Below are 22,165 nucleotides of genomic sequence, written 5' to 3'. Positions count from 1 at the left end.
AAGATATTGGCTTTCTACTTAAAATAGGAATACAAATTTCCTTTTAAAATAAATACATGTTTTTTAAAAGTGTAGTTCTTTTAAAAAAAGTCAATTGAAAATACATATTAAGTAAATAACAGTCCTCAAATACCTCTTTAAGCAATTCCTGCATTAAATTTTTTCTATTGAAATATCCAGTGTAGTTTGTTTTCTGAACTGATCAAGGTGAACAAGGCAAAAAAAAAAGTTTTTTAATTATTAAAGCAAAGTCCTAGAACAGGACATGGCACACAGAAGATGCTCAACAGGTATTTGATGAATAACACAACAAATGTATTGTTGTGTGGAGAACATCCGGTGGACTCCTGGGAAGTCAATTTCCCTTAACCTATGTTGGTCATGGGCAAAGTCCCTGCACCCCTTGTTCTGGTGCACAGTGTTTCCCCATCAAACAGTGTCTCACTACATATTTGGGGGGTCAGTCATACCCTTTCCAAGACCCTGGTTCTCATAACTGATAAACTTCAAAGAAAACTAAATGGTGAAAGAAGGGACTGCTACCTCCAGATTTGTTCAGTTCATTCATTCAGCCAAACATTTATTGAGCCGCTACCAGATGCTAGCCTTGTGCTGAGGACATGGCCATGACTGAAATGGAGGTGCTGCCTTCCAGGAGCTCTCAGTTTGATAAGATGGAGCAAAATGTTTAATTCCATCATCTTGCTTGGCCATTTTTCTCAACCTTAAGTCAGAATTTGAGTCACAGTGAACCCTGGCATACACATCACCTCCTCCAGGAAGCCTTCTGTGACTCCATTTCTAAGTTGGGCAAGAACCACATGTGATCGCCCATTGCTGGCTGTTCTTCCCCTATCAGTGCATGTACTTAATTCCAAAAAGGCAGAATCTCTCTCTCTCTCACTCTTCTCCATGCCTCCTGTCACCTCCAGGGCCTAACCCTGGGCATGAAGAATACTATCTTTGGAGTCAGATCTTCCAGGATATAAATTCTGGCTTCCCCTTATAATACTAGTGTGACCCTAGACCTATCCCTCACCCTTTCTGACCTTAGTTTTTTCCTCTGCAAATGGGGATAATCACAGGGTTGTTGTAAGACTTCAGTGAGATAATGTTTATAAATGCCTTTTACATAGCAAATATTTGACAAATTCTAGCCGTTTATGGCCATTGTTAATCAGTTTCCTCATCTGCTAAATGGGGGCATAGCAGTCTCACTTCCCATCATTCCCCATAGCACTGTCTCTGGTGCTGAGTGAACAGATGTGGTACAGGGCAGTGTAGGGCAGTAGATCTCTTATTATCAGACTGGGTAGTGGCGGGGCATTCTGCAAGAGGGAGGTCTGTTCTTGAAGTTTCCAGCACAAATCAACCCTCTATCCTGGATGTTCCCCCACAGGTGTTGTGTTCCACTACCGAGCAGCCCGGGATCGCTACGCGCTGTCTTTCACTGAGGCCCAGGAGGCCTGCAGTCTCAGCTCTGCCACCATTGCAGCCCCGCGGCACCTGCAAGCTGCCTTTGAGGATGGCTTTGACAACTGTGATGCCGGGTGGCTCTCTGACCGCACTGTTCGGTGAGGGGGTACACAGGGTAGGGAGATGGAGAGCTAGCCCCTGGAGAAAGATGGTCCTTGGGGGCCCCAGGAGCACACATCTGAGAGGGACCCCCACCTTGTCTTGTCAGGTATCCTATCACCCAGTCCCGTCCTGGTTGCTATGGTGACCGTAGCAGCCTTCCAGGGGTGAGGAACTATGGGAGGCGAGACCCACGGGAACTCTACGATGTGTATTGCTTTGCCCGTGAGCTGGGGGGTAAGTCTGGGGCTGGCAGAACCCCCACCTTCCCTGAGCTCTTTTACCCTCCCTAACCCCCATCCTTCCCTAAGTCCTTGCCCAGCTCTCCCAAGTCTCATCCCTCTCTAAACCTGCAGCCAGCACCTGGGCCCACCGGTTTCCTGAGCTTTCCTCCCCGCTCTGAGCCCCTCTCTTTCTCTGTGCCCCTTCCATCTTTCTGAGCCCCTTTCCTCTCTGAGGCCTTTTCCCCTTCTCTGAGTCTATCCTCCCCCCATCCCTGCCTCACTTTCCCCTTCCTACTCACTGAGCCCCTCCTCACCAAGCCTTTCCCTCTCTCTGATGTGCAACCCGTTGAAGGGCCTGAGTTACCTCACTTGTAAAAAAGAAACTGAAGTCCCCCCTCTTAGCACTGAGTGAGAGGTAAGGGCATCGTGATGCTGTGGTGAAGGGGGTATGCAGCTGCGGCTGCCAGCGTTTCCTTTAACCACAACCCAAATCTGACCAGATCAGGGCTATCTGGAGTGGAATCCCCTTCCCGGGCTCCGGAGGAAGGCCCTTGGGGCCCCTCTGACCTTCTCCCGCGCCTTCCCACAGGCGAGGTCTTCTACGTAGGCCTGGCCCGCCGCCTGACACTGGCCGGTGCACGTGCCCAGTGCCGCCGCCAGGGCGCCGTGTTGGCCTCCGTGGGACAGCTGCACCTAGCCTGGCATGAGGGCCTGGACCAGTGTGACCCAGGCTGGCTGGCTGATGGCAGCGTGCGCTACCCGATCCAGACGCCGCGCCGGCGCTGCGGGGGCCCAGCCCCTGGCGTGCGCACTGTCTACCGCTTCGCCAACCGCACCGGCTTCCCGGCTCCGGGAGAGCGCTACGATGCCTACTGCTTCCGAGGTGCGTGTGAGGCCACGCCCCTTGAGGATGTGTCCCCTAGTGGCCACGCCCCAAGGGCATACATCTTGGTAACCGCCACGCCTCTAGAAGCTTGGCTTTCTGGTGGGGGCTAGGCAGGGGAGACACACGTGAAAACTTGCTCCGCCCCCTGGGGAAGGTCACGCCCCTGAGACAGTCTTTCTGTAGGAGCCCCGCCCTGCGAGAGGACGACCCCAGAGAAAGCCAAGCTCTGGTGGGGGAAGTCCTGTTTAGCGGCTGAGGTCCCTGAGAAACACCCCTGGATGGACCGTTTCTTACTGGAGCCACGCCCATGAGTACCCCTTAGGAGGAAGTGATGCCTTGGCTAGCCACGCCCCCTGAACGAGGCCCCACCCCGAGAGACAGGACCGGGGATGACCCTTCGGGTCGAGCCACACCCTCAGAAGCTGCAAATCTCAACTCCAAGAAGCTGTCTTACGTGTAAGAGGGGGAAAAAATCTCTTCGTCGGAAGGCCATGCCCATTAGGCTCTTCCTCTCCCAGGGGAGGAGCCATGGCCCTGGTCTGACCGGCCCCCCTGAGAGTTGCCCACTGCCTGAGCTTTACCCACCAGCCAAGCTGTCTCTTGATCCTTTTCCATGACCAGTTAACAGATCTTGACAGTGGGCCCTAGCCTGAACAGTGGGGATGATAACTTTATACCTCCATCTTTCAGTCCAGGGGATCCCAGGAACAAGCCATAGAGACAGAAGGGGCATGTAGAGACAGAGATATAGAAGATCTGTGCTGCAGCATGCTAGAATGTGGGTAGACTTCAGGCAGAACGTACCAACAGCTCCTGGGCCTAACACACCCTCTTCTGCTTTCTCCCACAGCTCATCACCCTACATCACAACATGGAGACCCAGAGACCCCCTCGTCTGGGGATGAGGGGGAAATTCTGTCGGCAGAAGGGCCCCCTGCCCAAGAGCTGGAGCCTAGCCTGGGGGAGGAGGAGGTAGTCACTCCCGACTTCCAGGAGCCTCTGATGTCCAGTGGGGAGGAAGAGCCTCTGATCTTGGCAGAGAAGCAGGAGTCTCAAGAGACCCCCAGCCTTGCCCCTGGGAGACCCACGCTAGCCTCAGTGCCTGCCCTGGAGGCTGAGGAGGAGTGGCTGAGCACTGTGGCCCCCAGCCCCAGCACCGTGGAGGCAGGCACTGCAGTGGGCATGCACACAGAGGCAACCCCAGCCAGCATCATGCCCAGGAGGAGGGGGCGCTTTAAAGGGTTGAACGGGCGCCACTTCCAGCAACAGGAACCCCAGCGAGGGCTGAAGGGGGGGCTCGAGGCCAGCATCCAGACCCCTACTCCAGAGGTTGCTGGGAATTACGTGGAGCCTCCCTTGGCCACAGGAGCCACAGATGCCTTGGGGAGTGGCCGGAGCCAAAGCCCCTGGGCTGTGTTGACCAATGAGGTGGATGTGCCTGGAGATGGTGAGTGGGGTCCAAGGGGGAGATGGGACCTGCCTGGGAATCCAAGGGGGACAGGGGAGGAGGCTTTGAATCACACCTGGGTCCCCTGGCCTCACCAAGCCTCCAGAAGACCCCTCTTCCTCAGGCCTGGAGCCAAGGAGGCACTCAGCAGAAGAAGCTGCAGAGAGATAATTATGATTACTGTTGATATTTTTGCAGGTTCCCCTGGTGGCAGGACCCCCACAGAGTCCTGGCTGTGGCCCCCAACCATGGTCCCACCCATCATCCCTGACCCCAGCAGAGCCCTTGACCTGGAGCTAGAGGAAGCCAAGGGCCCCAGTGTGAGGCCAGCCATCCTCGACCTACCCTGGTCCGCCTCAGAGGCCACTGGCTCTGCTCCCAGCCCCTTGAAGGGCCCCAGCACTGCCCCATGGGAAGCATCCCCCATGGTCATTTCTCCTGATCTCCCTGTCATGGCCATGCTTCGTGCCCCCAAACTGTGGCTTCTATCACACCCTACGTCTCTCCCCACCACCACTGGGGTCAAGGAGTATAGTGAGGCCATGGTCGCTGCCCCACCTTCCCCTGACTCTGACTCAGAGACCAGCCTCCAGGACCCCATTCATCCAGAAATGTATTCCCTACCCTCCTCAGGCCTGACAGGACAAGGTGGAGAGGCCACATCCCCGACGTTCAGCAGCCACAGAACAGGGAGTACTACAGCCCCTTTGCAGGCAGCCACAGACACACGAGCTGGACCCAGTCCTAACTCCCCCGAGACAGACTTCAGGAAAACTGAGGGAACCAGCCCTACTGGGCTCAGCAAAGCTGAATGCCCCAGAACCAGCCCACAGACTTCTGTGGACGGGAATGTGGTGCCAGATTCCACTCCCACTGAGCCTGCCAGTGAGCCTGTGGGAGCCAGAGGCATCTCAGGGTCTGAGTCTGGGGTCTTCAGCACAGCAGAGAACCCCACTTCCAGCTTTCAGGCCACCATGGATGAGGTGCAGGACACATTGTCCTCACTACACAGTGAAGGGCTAGACCCCCACCCCTCATCTGCACCCTCAGGGGGTCCTGGAGTCTCCCTGATGCCCAAGGTCACCTCAAGTTTGGAGCCTTGGGCTGCTGTAGATGGAAGAGCCCCGGTGGGTTCCATGGATACCACGGCCACACTGGATCCCAGTGATGCTGGTGGGATTTGGGAACCTGGATCCTATGTGGTTGAGGGAGCTGAAAGCCTCACTGTGAGCCCTCAAGTGGCTGTGGATACAAGTGTGGTGACATCCCGCATGTCCCAGGACCTGGGGGGCAAGGTTGGGGTCCTGCCCATGGCCACAATGGCCTCCTCAAGCTCCCAACCCCACCCAGAGCCGGAGGGCCAGGTGGTGACTCAGGAAACCCCAGGAGCCTTGGCACCTCTGGCTGACGGCAGCCCCCCAGGGGAGCCCGCTCTTCCTCTTTGGACACCGACAGCAGCCAGCCTGGACGAGCCCATCTCAGTTTCCTCGGGGGAGTCTACCATGCCATGGGACTCCTCCAGCACCCAGCTGCCTTCCTCCCTGGGCCCAGCGGAATTTGAGCTGGAGGTCCTGGCAGGGAGTCCAGGTGTGGAGGGCTTCTGGGAGGAGACAGCAAGTGGAGAGGAGCCAGCCCTGCCAGGGACCCCTGCAAATGAGAGTGCAGAGGAGGGTGAGTTCAAAGCTTGCGGTCTCATCCAGGCCACTGTGGCGGTGCTTGGGGACCAGAGGCTGGGGTAGCCCAGAGCTGGGAGGAAGGGTTGTTCTTGGGTGTCTGGAAATGTTTCTAGCAAGGGATGATGTTGAAGGTGGGAGTTTATCAGGCAGAGTTTGAATTGCGAAAAGGGTGTTCCTGGCAGAGGCACTAGCCTGGGCAAAGGCCAGGAAGTGAAGTTGTGTTTGGTGTGTTTCATGCACAGCGAGTAATGAGGGAATGATGAGGCGTTGGGTGGAGTTTGGTTTTGGGGATGAGTACGATCAACAAATCACGTTCATGTCCACTCTGAGCCAACAGTGCTGTGTATGCTCGAGTTCTACCTTCAGTGATGCCTCAGTCTGGGGAAGACATAGCTGGACACAGACACACCCCCCAGGGTGGGGCTGGAGGGAAGGAGGCATGGCAGGAAGGGCTTCCTGGACAAGTGAGAATTGCAACTGGAATTCAATGGTGCAGATAACCTCAAGCCACAGGGAAAGTGGGTGCTGGGAAGGAGTGGGAGTGGTGGGCATCACCCCCATTTTGTAGACAGCAAATTGAGGCTCTGGGAGATACATCACTACCAGCTAGTCGTGACTGAACTTCAGTTGGCAACTAAGTCCACATGTGCCCAGCGGAGTCCAGAGAAAGCCTATTCTCCTAGGGCTAGGTCTGCCCACAGCTCAGCCTGAAAATTCCAGCCCTTTATTTTTAAGGGCCTGCCATATTGAGCTATTTTTCTGGTCAAGTGAGCTTTAAAAAAAAAAAAAAGAAGAAGAAGCTAATTAAAAGGCACTTTTTCTGAGTTGGAGAACACTCTTATTAACACAATTGGTTTTACACTTGCTCCTTTTTTTGAAGGCAAAGTGTCGTGGTGATGGAAATAGCGGATACAAGGTTTCATCGCCCACCCTGTCATCTCTGGGCTGTGTCTGGGGCCGCATCTCTTTTTTAAAAATTCTTTTTCACATCCTTCATATAATTTTTTTGTTCTGTTTTGTTGGAGGGGAGGTAATTAGGTTTATTTATTTATTTTAATAGAGGTATTGGGGATTGAACTCAGGACCTTGAGCATGCTAAGCACTCACCCTACCACTGAGCTATACCTTCCCCCTCAAATATTCTTTTTTTAAGATGCCCAGGAGGCAGGCAGACCATGGGCAGGGGCACAGGCATCAATAAAGTCTGATGCTTATCAGTGACTGCCTGTTCAAGTGCCTTGTTCTGAGCACTTTACTGGAATCACCTTGGTTAATCGTTTTAATGGCCCCATGGAACAAGTTCTAGTATGATCCTCACTTTACAGATGGGGAGACTGAGGCACAGGGAGGTCAAGTGACTTGTGCAAAGTCGTGCAGCTGGGGAGTGTCAAGGATAAGGTTTGAAACCAGGCTGTCTGATAGCAGTCTCGGTCTCAATCACAGAAATAAGATGCTTATTTCAAGAGTGGAGGGTATAGCTCAGTGGTAGAGCGCATGCTTGGCGTGGGTGCACGAGGTCCTGGGTTCGATCCTCAGTGCCTCTGTTAAGGGGGGGAAAGGATGCTTATTTCATTGTCATTAAAAACAAAACAAAACAAAACCCTTGGGCCTTGGGGAGGGGGTAAGCTTACCGGGGTAGCTAGAGAAGAGACTGGTTGTGGGGGATGGGCAGAGGGAAGGAGGCTCCTTGCTAAAGGAACTAGAGAAGGGATGATCAGAAAGGCGGGAGGGAAGCCATGTAGAGGGATGCTAAGGAAGGTGCGTTGGGAGGAGCCCCCAGGGCCACGGCTGAATCTGTCTTGGACATTGCTGGTTTTTTGGCTCCAGATTCAAGCCACTGGCAGCCAGGGTGGAGAGAGGCTGCCAGTGCTGGGGGAGACCCGGGTGCCTACCCACCTACTGCTTGCAGCAGAAATGCTAATGAAGCCAAAAATAAATGCAGCACCAGCAAGCGACTGAGTCACCGCCAGTCCGTGGGCAGGTGTCAGCAGCTCAGGGCACCTGGCGGGGCTTACACATCCCCGCGCCTGGCAGTCCCACGCGTGTGCATGCACGTGCTAGGGTGGCACCAGGCACAGACATAGCTACAGCCCTCTCTGGCCATCCCCCGGTGGGTACATGCCACTGCCCCAAGGACAGGCTTCAGCCACTGCAGGAGGGACAGCGTCTACCTTCATTCAATTAGCAAGCAACTATTGAGTGCCTGCTATATTCCAGGCACCACGTTGAGACCAAGTCCCTTGTCCTCTGGGAGCTGACATTCTAGAGCAACACTCTAGAACTTTCCCAATGATGGAAATGTTCTCGAACTACACTGTCTAATATGATAGCAACCAGCCACCCATGGCTACTGAGCACTTGAAATGTGGCTAGTGAGACTGAGGAACTGCTTTTTAACTTTTATTCCATTTTAATTAATTTAAACTTAAATAGCCATATGTGACTGCCATGTGGAACATCATTGCTCTGGGCAGAGACATGGATAAGAAACAATGACCCTAATAAATTATATTGGAGGTTAGAAAGTAATAAAGACAAAAGAGAAAGGTAAAGCAAGGAGTAGGGGATGCTAGTGGGTGGGTTTTAGTTTTGGAAGAGGGATTAGGCTGAAATTTGAGCAAGCCTGAAGGAGGTGAGGGAGGAGCCATGGAGAGATCTGGGGGAAGAGCAGTTCAGACAGAGGAACAGCTTGTACAAAGGCCCTGAGGTAGGTCTGTGCCTGGTGTGTAGGAGAAACAGCAAAGCCAGTGTGGCTGGAACGGAGTAAGTGAAGCGAGTAGAGGGGGAGAAGAGAAAGTAGGGCAGGGAGATATCGGGGAAGACTGCACAGGGCCCTATAGGCTGTGATAAGGACTTTAGCTTCTCCTGTGAGGGCAATGGGGAGCCATGGAGGAGTCTAGGCAGAAGAAGGACATGACCTGACTCAGGTTTACATAGGCTCCCTCTGGCAACTGTGGGGAAAACAACCTGTGGAAGGTGAAAGTAGAGGCCAGAAGACCAGAGAAGAGGTGACTACTTGTGATCATCTCAGTTTCTTGTGACGCCCCAGACCAGGACAAAACAGAAACAAATTCTAGGTTATAGGGGCTGAAGAGATGGCCTTCAGCTGGGCTTCCAGAGTCCTTAGACTTTTGTAGTCTTGGCTCTTGTACTGTCCTGCTATGTGGCTTTGAGCTAGGCCCTGCCCTTCTATGGGTCTCGGTTCTAGTATTTTGTGGTGGAAGGGTTGACACTGCCCTGACAAGGGGTGGATGTCATCTGGGGTACATGGAGGGATCTTGCTCTGCTCCTCCAAAGCTTCAGAATAGAGACCACCCACCAAGGCATCTGGGCCCCTGAGATGGGGAGGGGAGACCCTTCTGCCTCCAGGGAAGCCCAGCTGCAAAATGATGAGAGAAGGGGACAGGGCCTCACATTCCTCAATGTCCCCTGGGTGCCCTGTCCATAGTAAGCAACACTGAGTCCCCTCAAGAGGCCCCAGGCTGATATACACAGAGCCAGATACGGCATTATAGTCAGAACTGGGAGACAGGGAGAAGCTATTTTTATTTCCATTTTGTAAATGAGGCAACTGAGATTCACAGAAGTGATTTGCCCAGGGTCCCCTAGTGAGTGGCAGAGGTAGGGATTGAACCAGCCTCTCTGACTGCTCAGCCTATGGTTATAACTGCTATAATCCACCACTTCTCCACACTATAACCACTGAGGTTGCATCAGCAGAGGTTGAACCACAAGGATGAGGGAGGTGATGGTTCCCTCTGGTTCCAGTACTGTTCATACCCATCAGGAACCTATGTCCCCTTTTTTGCCCCAAAGAATGAGAAGCACAGTGACCAGTAGGGCATGTCTAGATGAGAAAGACAAGTCAGGGGGGCACTTAAACCATGTTCTAGGAGACTTCCTAAGAGAAGCTGCAGGAAGCCCATTCTAGTTCAGTCCAAGGAAGGCCTATGCCACATGCAGATGCTTTGGGGCAGTTCCTAGAAAGAGTAAGCTCATCACAGGGGCATGCTAGAGGAAGTTCACAATCACTTATTGGGACGTTATAGAGGGGACTCCACAGAGAGGGAGAATGCCCTTAGGGGTCGGAGGTTTGGATTCCCAGAAGGCAGACCTGGTGGTCCGATTCCTTCCTGCAATGTCTGTCCATCCTTCAGTTCCCTTGGATCCGTGTGAGAACAACCCTTGCCTGCATGGGGGCACCTGTGAAGCCAATGGTACCATGTATGGCTGCAGCTGTGACCAGGGCTTCACCGGAGAGAACTGCGAGATTGGTGAGTACCCTGGACTCAGGATCTGAATGTAAACTTGTTTGACCCAGAGCCGCCACCCCCATGAGGACTCAGTGATCACAGAATACTGGCTTCAGATGCTCCCTTCCCCTCCCTCGCTCTTTGGCTCCAGTAAATCAGCCCCAGCACCAACCAGCTGAGCTTTCATCCTGAGGGAATGCTCTGGTGTGCTACCTCCCAGTAGTACCAGGCAGGTGTTGGGGAGGGGACGACAAAAGGATGGTAAGGTTTAGATTCCTATGAGCAAAGGGCCCCAAGGGATCTCCCACTCTATCCTGGGTGGGCAGGGGTATAGGCACCACCATCAGAACTGTTGGATACTAGCCCCAAAGCGTAACACAAGAATTACAACAAATTATGAAAGTATAACAATAATTATAAGCAATATAATTTCTCGAGCTCTTCCATTGACTCTCCACTCAATTACCATTGAGAAGGTGTCATTATTTTTTTAATATTGTTAATTAAGTGTAACATACAGACAGCAAAGTGCCCAAGTTTTTTTAATACAGTTTTTTGCTTGTTTTTATTTTTCTAATGTGGTTGTTGGGGATTGAACCCAGGACCTTGTGCATGCTAAGCACATGCCCTACCACTGAGCTATTCCCACCCGCCTTGAGAAGGTGCCATGATTATTACCACTTTGAGAAAGAAAGAGAGAAAGGGAGAAAGAAAGGGAGAAAGAAAGAAAGAAAGAAAGAAAGAAAGAAAGAAAGAAAGAAAGAAAGAAAGAAAGAAAGAAAGAAAGAAAGAAAGAAAGAAAGAAAGAAAGGAAAGAGAAAGAAAGAAAGAAAGAAAGAAAAATTGATTTTGCCAAAAGAAAGAAGAAAAGGTCTCACAGACAGGAAGTGACTTGCTTGGCATCATACATGCCTTAGGCAATAACTACCCAGGGATTGATAGAAGGGGTGTTCAACTGATAGCTCCCTCTACTTATGAACAGCTTTGTGACTCTGTGAGTCCTTGCAAATGCTCTGGAGCCCAGTTGCTCTAGGTTCCACATTCTGAAAAGACTCCAGCTTTGACATTCTATGGGTCTATTTGCCAAACCCGCCTTCACTGTTCCGGAGTCAGGTGGAACATAGTGCACACTCTGGCTTTCAGCCCACCCAGTGGCATCTGCTACCATTGGTGCTACTTCATGTTAATGGTGTGAGATTCCACCCTCTTGACCTCCAGAGTCACTGGGCCATCTGTGCAGACCACTGCCGTTGCACTCAGTTTCTGGGATAGATGGCAGAATCGTGACCACATCTTCTGCCTGATTCCCCATGGGGCCTGGGAGCCAAGGGGAGGCTGACCTCTGACTCGGCCCCACCTTCCCCTCCAGATATAGACGACTGTATCTCGAGCCCCTGTGAGAACGGAGGTACCTGCATCGATGAGGTCAACGCCTTTGTCTGCCTTTGCCTCCCCAGCTACGCAGGCAGCCTCTGCGAGAAAGGTGAGTCTCTGTGAGGCCCCAGAAACAGTACCAGAAGTGGGGTTGGGTGCTGGGCTGCCAGCTTCCCACACATGATGCTCCAGGTCTCTGCTTCTGGTTCCATGGCCATAAGTGAGACAGGAGGCAAATTATTTTCTTGAGATAAAATTCCTATAACGTAGGGGTAATTTTTCAGAGCGTGCAATTCAGTGGCTTTCAGTACATTCACAATGTTGTGCAGCCACCATCTCTAGCTAGTTTTAAAACGTTTTCATCATCCCCAAAGGAAATTCTGTCCCCATTAGCAGTCACTCCCCATTCCTCCTCTCCAGCCCCTGGCAACCACTAATCTACTTTCTGTCTCTGTGGATTTGCTTATTTTAGATGTTTCATATAAATGCGGTTATACACTATATGTCTTTTTGTGCCTGGCTTCTTTCACTCAGCATAACGTTTTCCAGGTTCATCCACATTGTAGCACATGTCAGTGCTCCATTCACTCCTTTATGGCCGAATAATATTCCATTGAATGGATGGGTCACATTTTGTTTATCCATTCTTCACTTAGTGGAAACTTGGGTTGTCTGCCCCTTGTGGATAATGTAAATAGTGCTGCTATGAAGGTACAGGTTTTTATTTCAACACCTGTTTTCCATTCTTTTTTTTACCACATCCTTTTTGGTGTCTACCCAGGAGTGGAATGGCTGGGTCACATAGTAATTCTGTGTTTAACTTTTTGAGGAGCTACCAGACTGTTTTTCACAGCGGCTACACCATTTTACATTCCCACCAGCAGTGCATGAGGGTTCCAATTTCTCCACATCCTCGCCATTACTCATTATTTCCCTTTAAAAAAAATTATAGCCATCCTAATGAGTGTGAGGTGGTGTTCCATTGTGGTCCTTACATGTTTCCTAATGATTCACAGCGGTAAGCATCTTTTCATGTGCTTCTTGGCTGTTTGTATATCTTCTGCGGAGAAATGTCTATTCAAGCTTTTTTCCAGGAGGAAAATTTTAGGCCTTCCGGAGACCATTTCTTGAGTTCCCAGGTCCACACAGAGAGTGTGGCCAGATCAGAGGAGACACCAGAGTTGGGACAAGAGGGGATGGGTGTTAATGATCTTTCAGTTGAATCTCTTCCTGCAACAGAAAGAAGTGAAAATGGGAGGAGAGAGGTGAAAGGCTCGGAGGACAAAGCAGGGGGTGGGGACAGGCCCAGGGCGAGGGGTCATCTAGCCCTGCAGTGACCTTGGATTGGGCTCTCTCCCTGGTGGGCTGGCTGTGCTCACGGCTGGCTCTGCCCGAGGCCAGCCCCCCTCATACTCCCTTCCCACCTCTCAGACACAGAGGGCTGTGACCACGGCTGGCACAAGTTCCAGGGCCACTGCTACCGCTACTTCGCCCATCGGCGGGCATGGGAGGACGCAGAGAGGGACTGCCGCCGTCGAGCTGGCCACCTGACCAGCATCCACTCTCCGGAAGAACATGGCTTCATTAACAGTAAGAACTCTGGGGTGCACAAGGGTGGCCTTTGCAGTCCCTTTGTTAGGGCACCCCCCAGGGTCCTGAAGACACCACCTTTCTGAAGCTGTGTTCGTTAATGCAAGCTCTGACCAATTTTTACTTTTTGAAGTATAGTCACTTTACAATGTGTCAGTTTCTGGTGTACAGCATAATGTTTCGGTCATACGCATATCTATATATATTCCTTTTCATTTTCTTTTTCTTTATAGATTACTACAAGATATTGACTATAGTGGCCTGTGCTATACAGTATAAACTTGTTTATTTTATACATGGTACTTAATACCTGCAAATCTCGAACTCCCTGACCACTTATTAATTTTGTCTATTTTTTCACTTGTCAGTTCATTCATTCGTTTCATTCATTCATTCACCAAAATATTTACTAAGCACCTGCTATGTGCCAGGCACCATTCCAGACACAGAGACACATTGTCCTATCCTTAGGGAGTGATGTTCTTTTAAGGGATATAGGCAAACACGTAAATATCTAACTAAATAAGTCTATACTATAATTTAGCTGCTCCTAAGTGCACCGATGACAATTAAAATGGGTCCAGGGGATAGAGAGCAATGGAGAAGCATCTGTAATTTGAGGGATGAAATGAGGAAGGAGCTGTGTAGAGACTTAGAGAAAGAGAAGAGTGTCCCATTAATTAATTAAATCCAGCATTTATTGATTTACTCCTTACCCCTTCTGCCCTTTTTCATCTGTTTATTTATTCATTGTCCTCCTCTGGTCCTCTGTTAATTCTTCCATTTGTTCATTCCCTGGTCCGCTGGTTTTTTTCCTCAGTGTGATCAAACACACACTCATCCAGCTTCTTCCTCCTTCCTCAGTGACTGACTGGGTCATTCAGACTCACCTGTCTGCCCTGTCTGGCCCCATCCAATGGCTCTCCTATCCCTTACTGTGTTATTTCTGCAAAGATATGACTGTTTATTTTTACCTCGGGCATTTTGTTTAAGCCACAAATAGTGGCAAGTCTGGGAGCTTAACTCTAGCCCTTACTGTGCCCCTCCTCCACTCCCCAGGTTTGAGGGCAGCCAGAGTCCCAGCCTGCTAGGGAATAGGGGTATATGGCCTCCAGCCCACGGCCCCCAGGCTGGGGTCCTCTCCCCCCATCTCATACTCGGAACTGGGGGAAGGGTTCTGGGTACCCCCTCTCATTCTCACCTCCATCCCCTTCCAGCCCACCTCCAGGTCAGGGATGGGGCTAGGTCACCCCTCCCATGCTCCCTGCCTGGCCTCCAGCCAGCAACCTAGGCTGGAGGAGGAACAGGTACCCAGCTCCCATGACCCCCTACCCTGCAGGTTTTGGGCGTGAAAACACATGGATTGGCCTGAACCACAGGATTGTGGAGCGAGATTTCCAGTGGACAGACAACACAGGGCTGGTGAGTGGCGGTAGCCTGGGGGCCTGGGTCCCTGCAGTCAGACTGCAGACCAGGGCCCTGCCTAGAGTGGAAAGTTTCAGGTAAGCTGCAACGCCTGCCCTCTGGCTTCACTTTATCCACTTGTGCAAAACCACCACAGGTGGCCATCAAAGGCCCCCAGTGGCTCTGAGATGCCGGGGTTGGCAAAGAAGCTTCAGCAAAGCCCCACATCACTCCGACTTCCCAGCTCTGTAAATGGCCAGTCACCCAGTGACTGAGGCTACAAACCTAGGAAGGGGTTTGACGCCTCCCTCTTGCTCACTCCACCTGGTCCTCCAGCCAGACTCTCAAGTGTGTCCATTTCCCTACATCCCCTCACTATGTGGCTTCCCTCAGCACTTACTTGGATGCTGCAGCAGCTCACCTGCACTCCTGTCCCTTTTACCTGGTGGCTCTGGGGACTTTTTAAAAATTTATGATGAAATTCACCTAACATAAAATTAATCATTTTAAAGCATGTAATTCAGTGACTTTTAGTACTTTCGCAATACTGTGTAATGATCTAGTTCCAGAATATTTTCAGCACCACAAAAGGAAACCCTTGTCCATAGGAACCATTTAGAAATTATACATCAGATCAGGATTCTCCTGGCTTCAAGCCCTCCCAAGATAAAAAACCTACCTCCTCCTGCTGTGGAAAACAGTCTGGCTCTTCCTCAAAAAGTTAAGCCTAGAATTACCAGGTGACCCAGTAATCCTGCACCTAGGTAGATACCCAGAAGAAGTGAAAGCAGAAACTCAGATACTTGTACACCCATGTTCAGAGCAGCACTACTCACAGTAGCCAAATGGTGGAAACAATCCAAATGATCATCCATGGATGAATAGATGAACAAAATGTGGTCCATCCACACAGTGAATACTATTCAGTCATTAAAAAGGAATTAAAAAGCTACAATGTGGATAAAACTTGAAAACATTTTGCTCAGGGAAAAATCCAGACATTAAAGGCTTCATTTGTATGATTCCACTTACATGAAATATCTAGAATAGGCAAATCCATAGAGATAGAAAGTAGATCAGTGGCTGCCAGAAGCTGAAGGGAAGGCGGATGGGGGGTGATAGATTAATGGGTACAGAGTTTCTGTTCAGTGTGATGAAAAATTCTGAGAATAGACAGTGGTGATGTTTGCACAACATTGTGAATCTAATTAATGCCAAAGAATTGGACACTTAAAAATGGTTAAAGTAGTAAATTTTATATTATATATACTTCACCACAATAAGAAAAAAAAAATCCACCTCCTCTCCTCTACCGTGAGAACTGGTCCCTACCCATTCTCTGACCACACCCAAACTGGATCCAGCAGCTCCAGCCCTCCTATCCTCTGTTCTGTTCCTTAGACATGACCAGCTCAGTCCTGCCTCTGGGCCTTTGCACTAGCTGTTCCCTCTGCTTGGAACTCTGTCCCCTGCCTGCACCATTTCTATCCTTGAGTCTTCAGCTCTCCTGTTTTCTCCTCAGGGAAGTCCTCCTGGACTTCCAGCATGAGGTCACCATTTATTCAACTATTTACCTAACAGCAAGTGACCTATGTGGAAAACAGACTATCAGGGAGTGAGACAGGAGGCAAGAAGACCAGAGAAGAGGGCACTGCAGCCACACAACGAGAGGAGGGTTGACTCAGGCTGCAGTGGTGGCCAGGGCTCCTCAGGTAGAACAATGCCCATTGTAGAGATGGGAACACTGAGTCCTTCCGACTTTGAATGGTCTGGCCAGAAGAGTCCCGCAGTGCCAGTGCCAGAGCCTGGGTCAAGATGCAGGTCCCCTGAGCACCTGCTGCTCCCTATTCTTACAGCAATATGAGAACTGGCGGGAGAACCAGCCCGACAATTTCTTCGCTGGAGGAGAGGACTGCGTGGTGATGGTTGCGCATGAGAGTGGCCGCTGGAATGATGTTCCCTGCAACTACAACCTCCCCTATGTCTGTAAGAAGGGCACAGGTATGCTGCCACTCTCCCTTCCACCCCTTCCCCCTACCTTTCCTCCTGCCTTTCAGATTCACTGGTTCATTGTTTTATTTAAGTTTGGAAATGTTAATAGTCAGTTCAGGCCAGTTCTCACTCTTTAGCCCTATGTGAGAGTGCCCATTTTTTCCCCACCGTTGCCAACTCTGTGTGCTCTCAAATTTTTTGTTTTTTGTTCATTGAAGTGGTGAAAAAACAGTATCTTGTTGTTACCATAGTTTGCACATCTTTGAGGATGAGAATAACCAACCGTTTATATGTTGATAAGCTGTTGGTATGTAGTCAATTTCCTTTGACCTGCCAGTTTATCTTCTTTGCCTAGTTTTCTATGGGCTCATTAGTCTTATTGACTTGTAAGAACTCTTTACTTATGAAGGAAACACTCAGATGCCTTCTCATGTCTGCCTTTCTCTTATATTTTTCTTCATTCTTGCTTCTGTTTCTTTGCCAATTTTCATGTCCTTTCTTCCTTTCATTTGCTCAGATTATTCTTGCCTCCCATCTCCTACATTCCCATCATGCACAAGAATTAGGAGGCAGGATGTGTCTAGGAGATTCCTGTGCCTGAGAGGCTCCTGGTTTGGGTAGAGGAGATGGACACATTTACTTCCAGCCCTTTGAGGTCACAGCCTGGCAAAGAGGGGACATGTTAAGGGTTCATCACAAGAGATGAAACCAGTTCAGCCTCAGTCCTGTCCATTTCTCTAACTGGAGGTTCCTCCATCCCCAGTGCTGTGTGGTCCCCCTCCGGCAGTGGAGAATGCCTCGCCCATCGGTGCCCGCAAGGCCAAGTATAATGTCCATGCCACTGTACGCTACCAGTGCGATGAAGGATTTGCCCAGCACCATGTGGCCACCATCCGGTGCCGGAGCAATGGCAAATGGGACCGGCCCCAAATTGTCTGCACCAAACGTGAGTGGCTTCCCCCAGACACCCCAGCACAAGTTTCCACCTATCTGTAGTCTCCAAAACATCTCATCCCTGCACACATTGATCTGGCTGAATATCTGCCTTGCAGATAAGTGAGAACTTACCAGCCTGTTTGCTGTTTCCTTCATTTGCCCTCCCCTGCGGAGGCCTGATCCATCAGCGAACCCACCTCTAATCAGCTTTTGCCACTTTCCTACCTTCCCTCACTTCCCTGCAGCCAGACGGTCCCATCGGATGCGGCGACACCATCACCATCACCATCACCAGCATCGCCACCACAAATCGCGCAAGGAGCGCAGAAAACACAAGAAACACCCAGCAGAGGACTGGGAGAAGGAAGAAGGGAATTTCTGCTGAAGAACCAGGCAAAAGAAAGCACAACCCCCTTCCCACACTTCCCCTGGAGCCTTCACCTGGGGAGACAGAGCCCAGAGAGAAACAAGAGGGTCCGAAAGCCCCTGAGCCCCAAACCACATCCCCTCCCCTTACATAACCATTTGTAAAAAGCTCCTCTTTCCTCTTTCTTACATACACAAGGTCCTCTTGGCAGGTGTAGCCATGTGTCTGAAAAATCAGTTCTAGTCGGGCTGAACTCTGGGAGCATTTTCCAGTGGAGGGAAGCACAATCGGCAAAGACCATTCTTTGCACTTGTTTAGACTTTTGTTGGCAAGGCTGACTGCCAGTTGTTGAAATAAGGCTTTGATGAGGGTGCAAGAACATGTGTTTGGATTCACACTAAGGAACTGCTTTTACCACCAGAGATTCAGATTCGGTAAACTGTCAGATGTCCTAAATGCAGGCTAAAGCCTTTAGTGAAGGTCATTGGCTTTGGGAGTAGGAACTACATGGAAGTACACTGAACTTGATGACTGCTCTCCTTTTACCTTGGACTTCAGCCCAAGTTTGGTCTTTAGTCTGGCTGGATAAACTGAGTGTGGAACTCCTAAGTACTGAATTTTAGGAATGTTTTTAGAACAACCTCCCTCCATGCCCTCAGAATTAGAGGTCAGAATGGTCAGAGCAATTTCTGGGCAATGATGGGATGGGAAGATGTATTGCTTGCCCTCCCAGGTCTAGTCCAATACTAAAATTTGGTGGTTCTGCATGTATGGTGAATTTTACACACACACACACACACACACACACACACACACACACACACAGATGAGAGGATGATTAGGGCTCGATGAGTCCAGATTTCTTCCCCCTCCATCTCTCAGGGAGACAAAGAACCTCCTTCCTGGACCAAGGAGGTGCCAAGTTTTCTAGCTCAGTGCCCATATCCATCCCTCAAGCAGACATTGGTAGCGCCCCTGCCCGGGTTCCACCCCTACTCACCCCATCCCTGCCTCCATCCATTGCCTGGTGGACTAGAAATGCTTAACACTTGAAGTAGTGACATCTACCTGCCGTCATGTAGAGGGATGTGCAGGGTTAAAAACTAAACACACACACACATTTTTCTCTCAGTTTTTTAAATTTTTTAAGTGGTAAAAAACTCACTTTGCCTTCCTCCCCCAAATCTGTGACCTGTAAAAGGTCTTCCGAAGCCAGAAGTCAGCATGTAGCTTCCTGATCTCTGGCAGGAAAGAGCTACAGCTTTTCCTCCATGTCCTTTGTCCACTCTCAACTCCTAGAGGAGTTGGGTTACCTAGTCTGGGTAGCATCTGTGGATGAATGTTAAGAACCACAGTAGAAAATGGCCCTCTGTAGGAAAGAAAAGAAGCAAATGTATGGTCCAGCTAAGAGTTCGGTAAAGAAAGAAATGTGTTGCCTGAGCCTATATCCCTCCCAGGAAGTAGTAACTATGGAGTAGGTACCATGCTAAGGACTTACACACTATCTCCTTGAATCTTCGCAACAGCCCAGTGACCTAGGAACCAATATTTTCCCACTTTACATAACACAAAACTGAGGCTCAGATTAGAGAAAGGCACTGGCTTGCAAGACAGGAATAAGGATTTGGTCCTGCCTCTGTCTGACTCCAAACCCACTCTCTTTGGGGAAAGGAACTGAAACATAACCACACTCTAACACACAGGAAAATTCAGGAAAAGATTGAGAAGTGCAAACGAGACCCTCATCCTTGACTGTGGTCTTTAGTCATCCCTAAGACATTATCCACTTATCCATCCATTATCCAGGGATATTGGTTTGTCTTCTAGCTTTGATAATTCCTCTTGGTTTAAAAAGTGTAAAAATAGTAACACATCTTCAGACATCCATGTCACAAAAGAATTTCCTTTTGGAGTGGGGGGCCTCTGGGGGTGCAACTTTTTTGGGGAGGGTCTTGGTTTATGCTCCTTGCCCCGGCCCCCTCAACCTGCCCCTGCCCCTACCCCTACCCCAGCTCCATGGTGGGAGGGGGCTCTGATCTTTTCTAAAGTGTGTGGTTTGTCTTTTGGTCTTTCCCTTTGAGATGTGCGTGTGTTTGCGTGTGCCACGTGTGAGGCATGCGTCTGAGTGTGTGTGCGTGTGAACAGCTTTGGGTTCTGTTGGTTTTGCTGTCAGCTGCAGTGTTCTGTGGGTCTGTGGTATCTGACACTGTGGACATTAATGTACTTCTTGAACATTTTAATAAAAATTTTTAACAGTTCAGCCTGCCTCCTGACACCTTCATTCATTCATTCACTCAGCAAGGACTTACTGAACTGCTATTATGAGCCATGTACTGTGCTGGATGCTGAGGAGATAGTGGTGAACAGAACAGATATGGCCCCTGGGAGGTGGTCAGGGAAGGCTTCCTAGAGGAGGTGAATGGACTCTAAAGGAAGAATAGCATTAACTAGATGAGGAAGGGAAGAAAAGAAGAGTTTCAGGCAGAGAGAAGAGCAAAGGAAAAAATCCTCTTGCAGAAGGGAACATGCTTCATTTGAGAAACAGCAAAGAGTAAATAAATCTCACAAGAGCGGGGCCTTGCATTGATCAATGACAATGTACTTGAACTGAGAAGGATTTATGATTTATTCAACTGCCTGCACCTCAGGTCGAAATGAAGGATGGTCAGCTTCATATAACAAGTGAATTGCAAGTGGCAACCACAAGGAGATATTATGTGTCACCTATCAGGTCAACTAAGGTAAAAAGTGATAACACATGATGCTGGTGAGGATGTGTGGAAAACAGGTAAGTACATCTCCAGGTGGGCCTGCGAGATCTCCACTCCAACAGTGCAGACCCCAGCAGAAAGAAGGTTCCCTTGCCTATTGGTCCGTCAAAATCCCAGGGACTGCATCTCATTGGTCTTCCTGGGTCCATGTTCACCCCTGGGCCAGTGAGGGTTGCCCAGGAAGATGAGCCACAGCATTCACTGTCCAGGGAGTCAGCCCCTCTGACTCTCACGGAATAAGAGGAGGGAAACTTACATACTCGAGGCAAAACCAGGATGCTGGAACCCGTGGAAGGGAGAAAGGATTTCAGTGGGGAAAAAGTGGGATGAAAGAAATCTCGTGCATTCATCTCCAGAAGAATACCCATTATCATTCCCTTATTCAAGGAAACTAGAGGCCAGCTCGAGCCCAAGGCAGTTTAACCAGGGGGCTAGACTGTGGCTTCAGACAAGTGGTTTGAGTCTCTAGGAGCTCTGTCCCATCTGATACTGAAGCATGAGCAATTAAATCGACCATCCCACTTCTATAACCAAGTAAGACTTTTACACTTCTTTTCTCTTGTCCCTTTCTTTGCATCCCAGAAAGTTCCAAAGTCCTCAGCCCACCCTCCCCCCAACACCACCCTCAGCCCCAAACCAGGGAAAATTTGCAACTTCTCTGCTTTCCTGGTGCAGGAACTCATCCAGTTTCACATACTTCGTTCCCAGGGGACTGAGAGGAACTACTGGATTTGTTAGTGACCCAATTAGGACAGGGCTGAGAAGGACCAGGCTCATGGGAGGTGATTCAAGGGAGAGAGTGAGGGCAGAATAAGGGGAAGGGAGAAGAGAGAAAGACTGAGGAGAGGGGATGGTTCTGAAAAATGAAGAGAGATGCTTCCCAACCAAGTCATTCCCAAGCATCCCCAGCTGGGAAACACTGTGTCCACGGAAGTGCATTTATGAAGTAATTAGCTTCATAACCCACCAGCTGCCTCATTCATTTAAAAAAAAGAAAAAGAAAGAAAGATTTATTGAGCCCCTGCTGTACATTTTGCACTCACTGGGACCTTAGAACAGCCCTGGGTACAGAGGAGGAAACAGGGTCAGGGATTTTGTCATTTGGTCACAGAGGCAGGATTCGAACCCAGGCATACCTGGTTCCAAAACCCACAGATGGGTTTCCTGGAAATGGATGTAACAATAAGGAGAGCTCCAGGAGGGACCCCAGTGCTACTCCAGGCAAGATCTCAAAGCTGAGGTCTCCAACAGCTGGGTGGCCTTGTTCATGAACCATCTCCCTGAGCTGGCTCTTAACACTGGGGAGTTTGACAGGGTCTTGACTTCTTAGCACAAATCACCCCTTAGAACCTGGAGCTCAGGGTGGGTTTTGAGGTTTAAAGACAATTCCATCTCTCCTGGATATCTAAGGAGGGAAATGTGGGGGGTGAGAGATTAGGGAAAGAGAGAGGAGTTCAGTGAGTATGGGGATGTGGTCTCAGAGGAGAAAAGGGGAGCTTAGTGCTTGCACACACAAAGGGTAGGGGCACACCAGAGCTTCAGTTTGCTCATCTATATAGTGGCAGTGAAAACACCTGGTTGTTGCAAGGGTGTCTCATGCACAGCTGTTATCTGGTATAGTTAGCGTGCAAAAGGAGGGTGTCCAGCTGCTCCAGAAGTCCAGCCGGGTC

At 50.0% G+C, this 22,165-nt stretch overlaps 1 protein-coding gene across 1 annotated transcript in view; it reads left to right on the top strand.

Moving 5' to 3' along the window:
* NCAN (neurocan) overlaps positions 1-19,984 on the top strand; it is a 31,185-nt gene extending 11,201 nt beyond the window's left edge. Inside the window, exons 4-15 of the mRNA XM_015234991.3 lie at positions 1,400-1,574; positions 1,685-1,812; positions 2,389-2,682; positions 3,536-4,132; positions 4,331-5,803; positions 9,966-10,082; positions 11,431-11,544; positions 12,867-13,025; positions 14,365-14,447; positions 16,286-16,430; positions 17,185-17,367; positions 17,603-19,984. Coding sequence (XP_015090477.2) covers positions 1,400-1,574; positions 1,685-1,812; positions 2,389-2,682; positions 3,536-4,132; positions 4,331-5,803; positions 9,966-10,082; positions 11,431-11,544; positions 12,867-13,025; positions 14,365-14,447; positions 16,286-16,430; positions 17,185-17,367; positions 17,603-17,742 — 3,608 coding nt within the window. The 3' untranslated portion in view covers positions 17,743-19,984. The remainder of the gene's footprint in view (positions 1-1,399; positions 1,575-1,684; positions 1,813-2,388; positions 2,683-3,535; positions 4,133-4,330; positions 5,804-9,965; positions 10,083-11,430; positions 11,545-12,866; positions 13,026-14,364; positions 14,448-16,285; positions 16,431-17,184; positions 17,368-17,602) is intronic.
* The last annotated feature ends 2,181 nt before the right edge of the window (positions 19,985-22,165 follow it).

Source organism: Vicugna pacos, chromosome 22 (genome assembly GCF_048564905.1).
Source record: "Vicugna pacos chromosome 22, VicPac4, whole genome shotgun sequence".
Classification (NCBI taxonomy): Eukaryota; Metazoa; Chordata; class Mammalia; order Artiodactyla; family Camelidae; genus Vicugna; species Vicugna pacos.
This window is presented reverse-complemented; position numbering and strand designations above follow the sequence as displayed.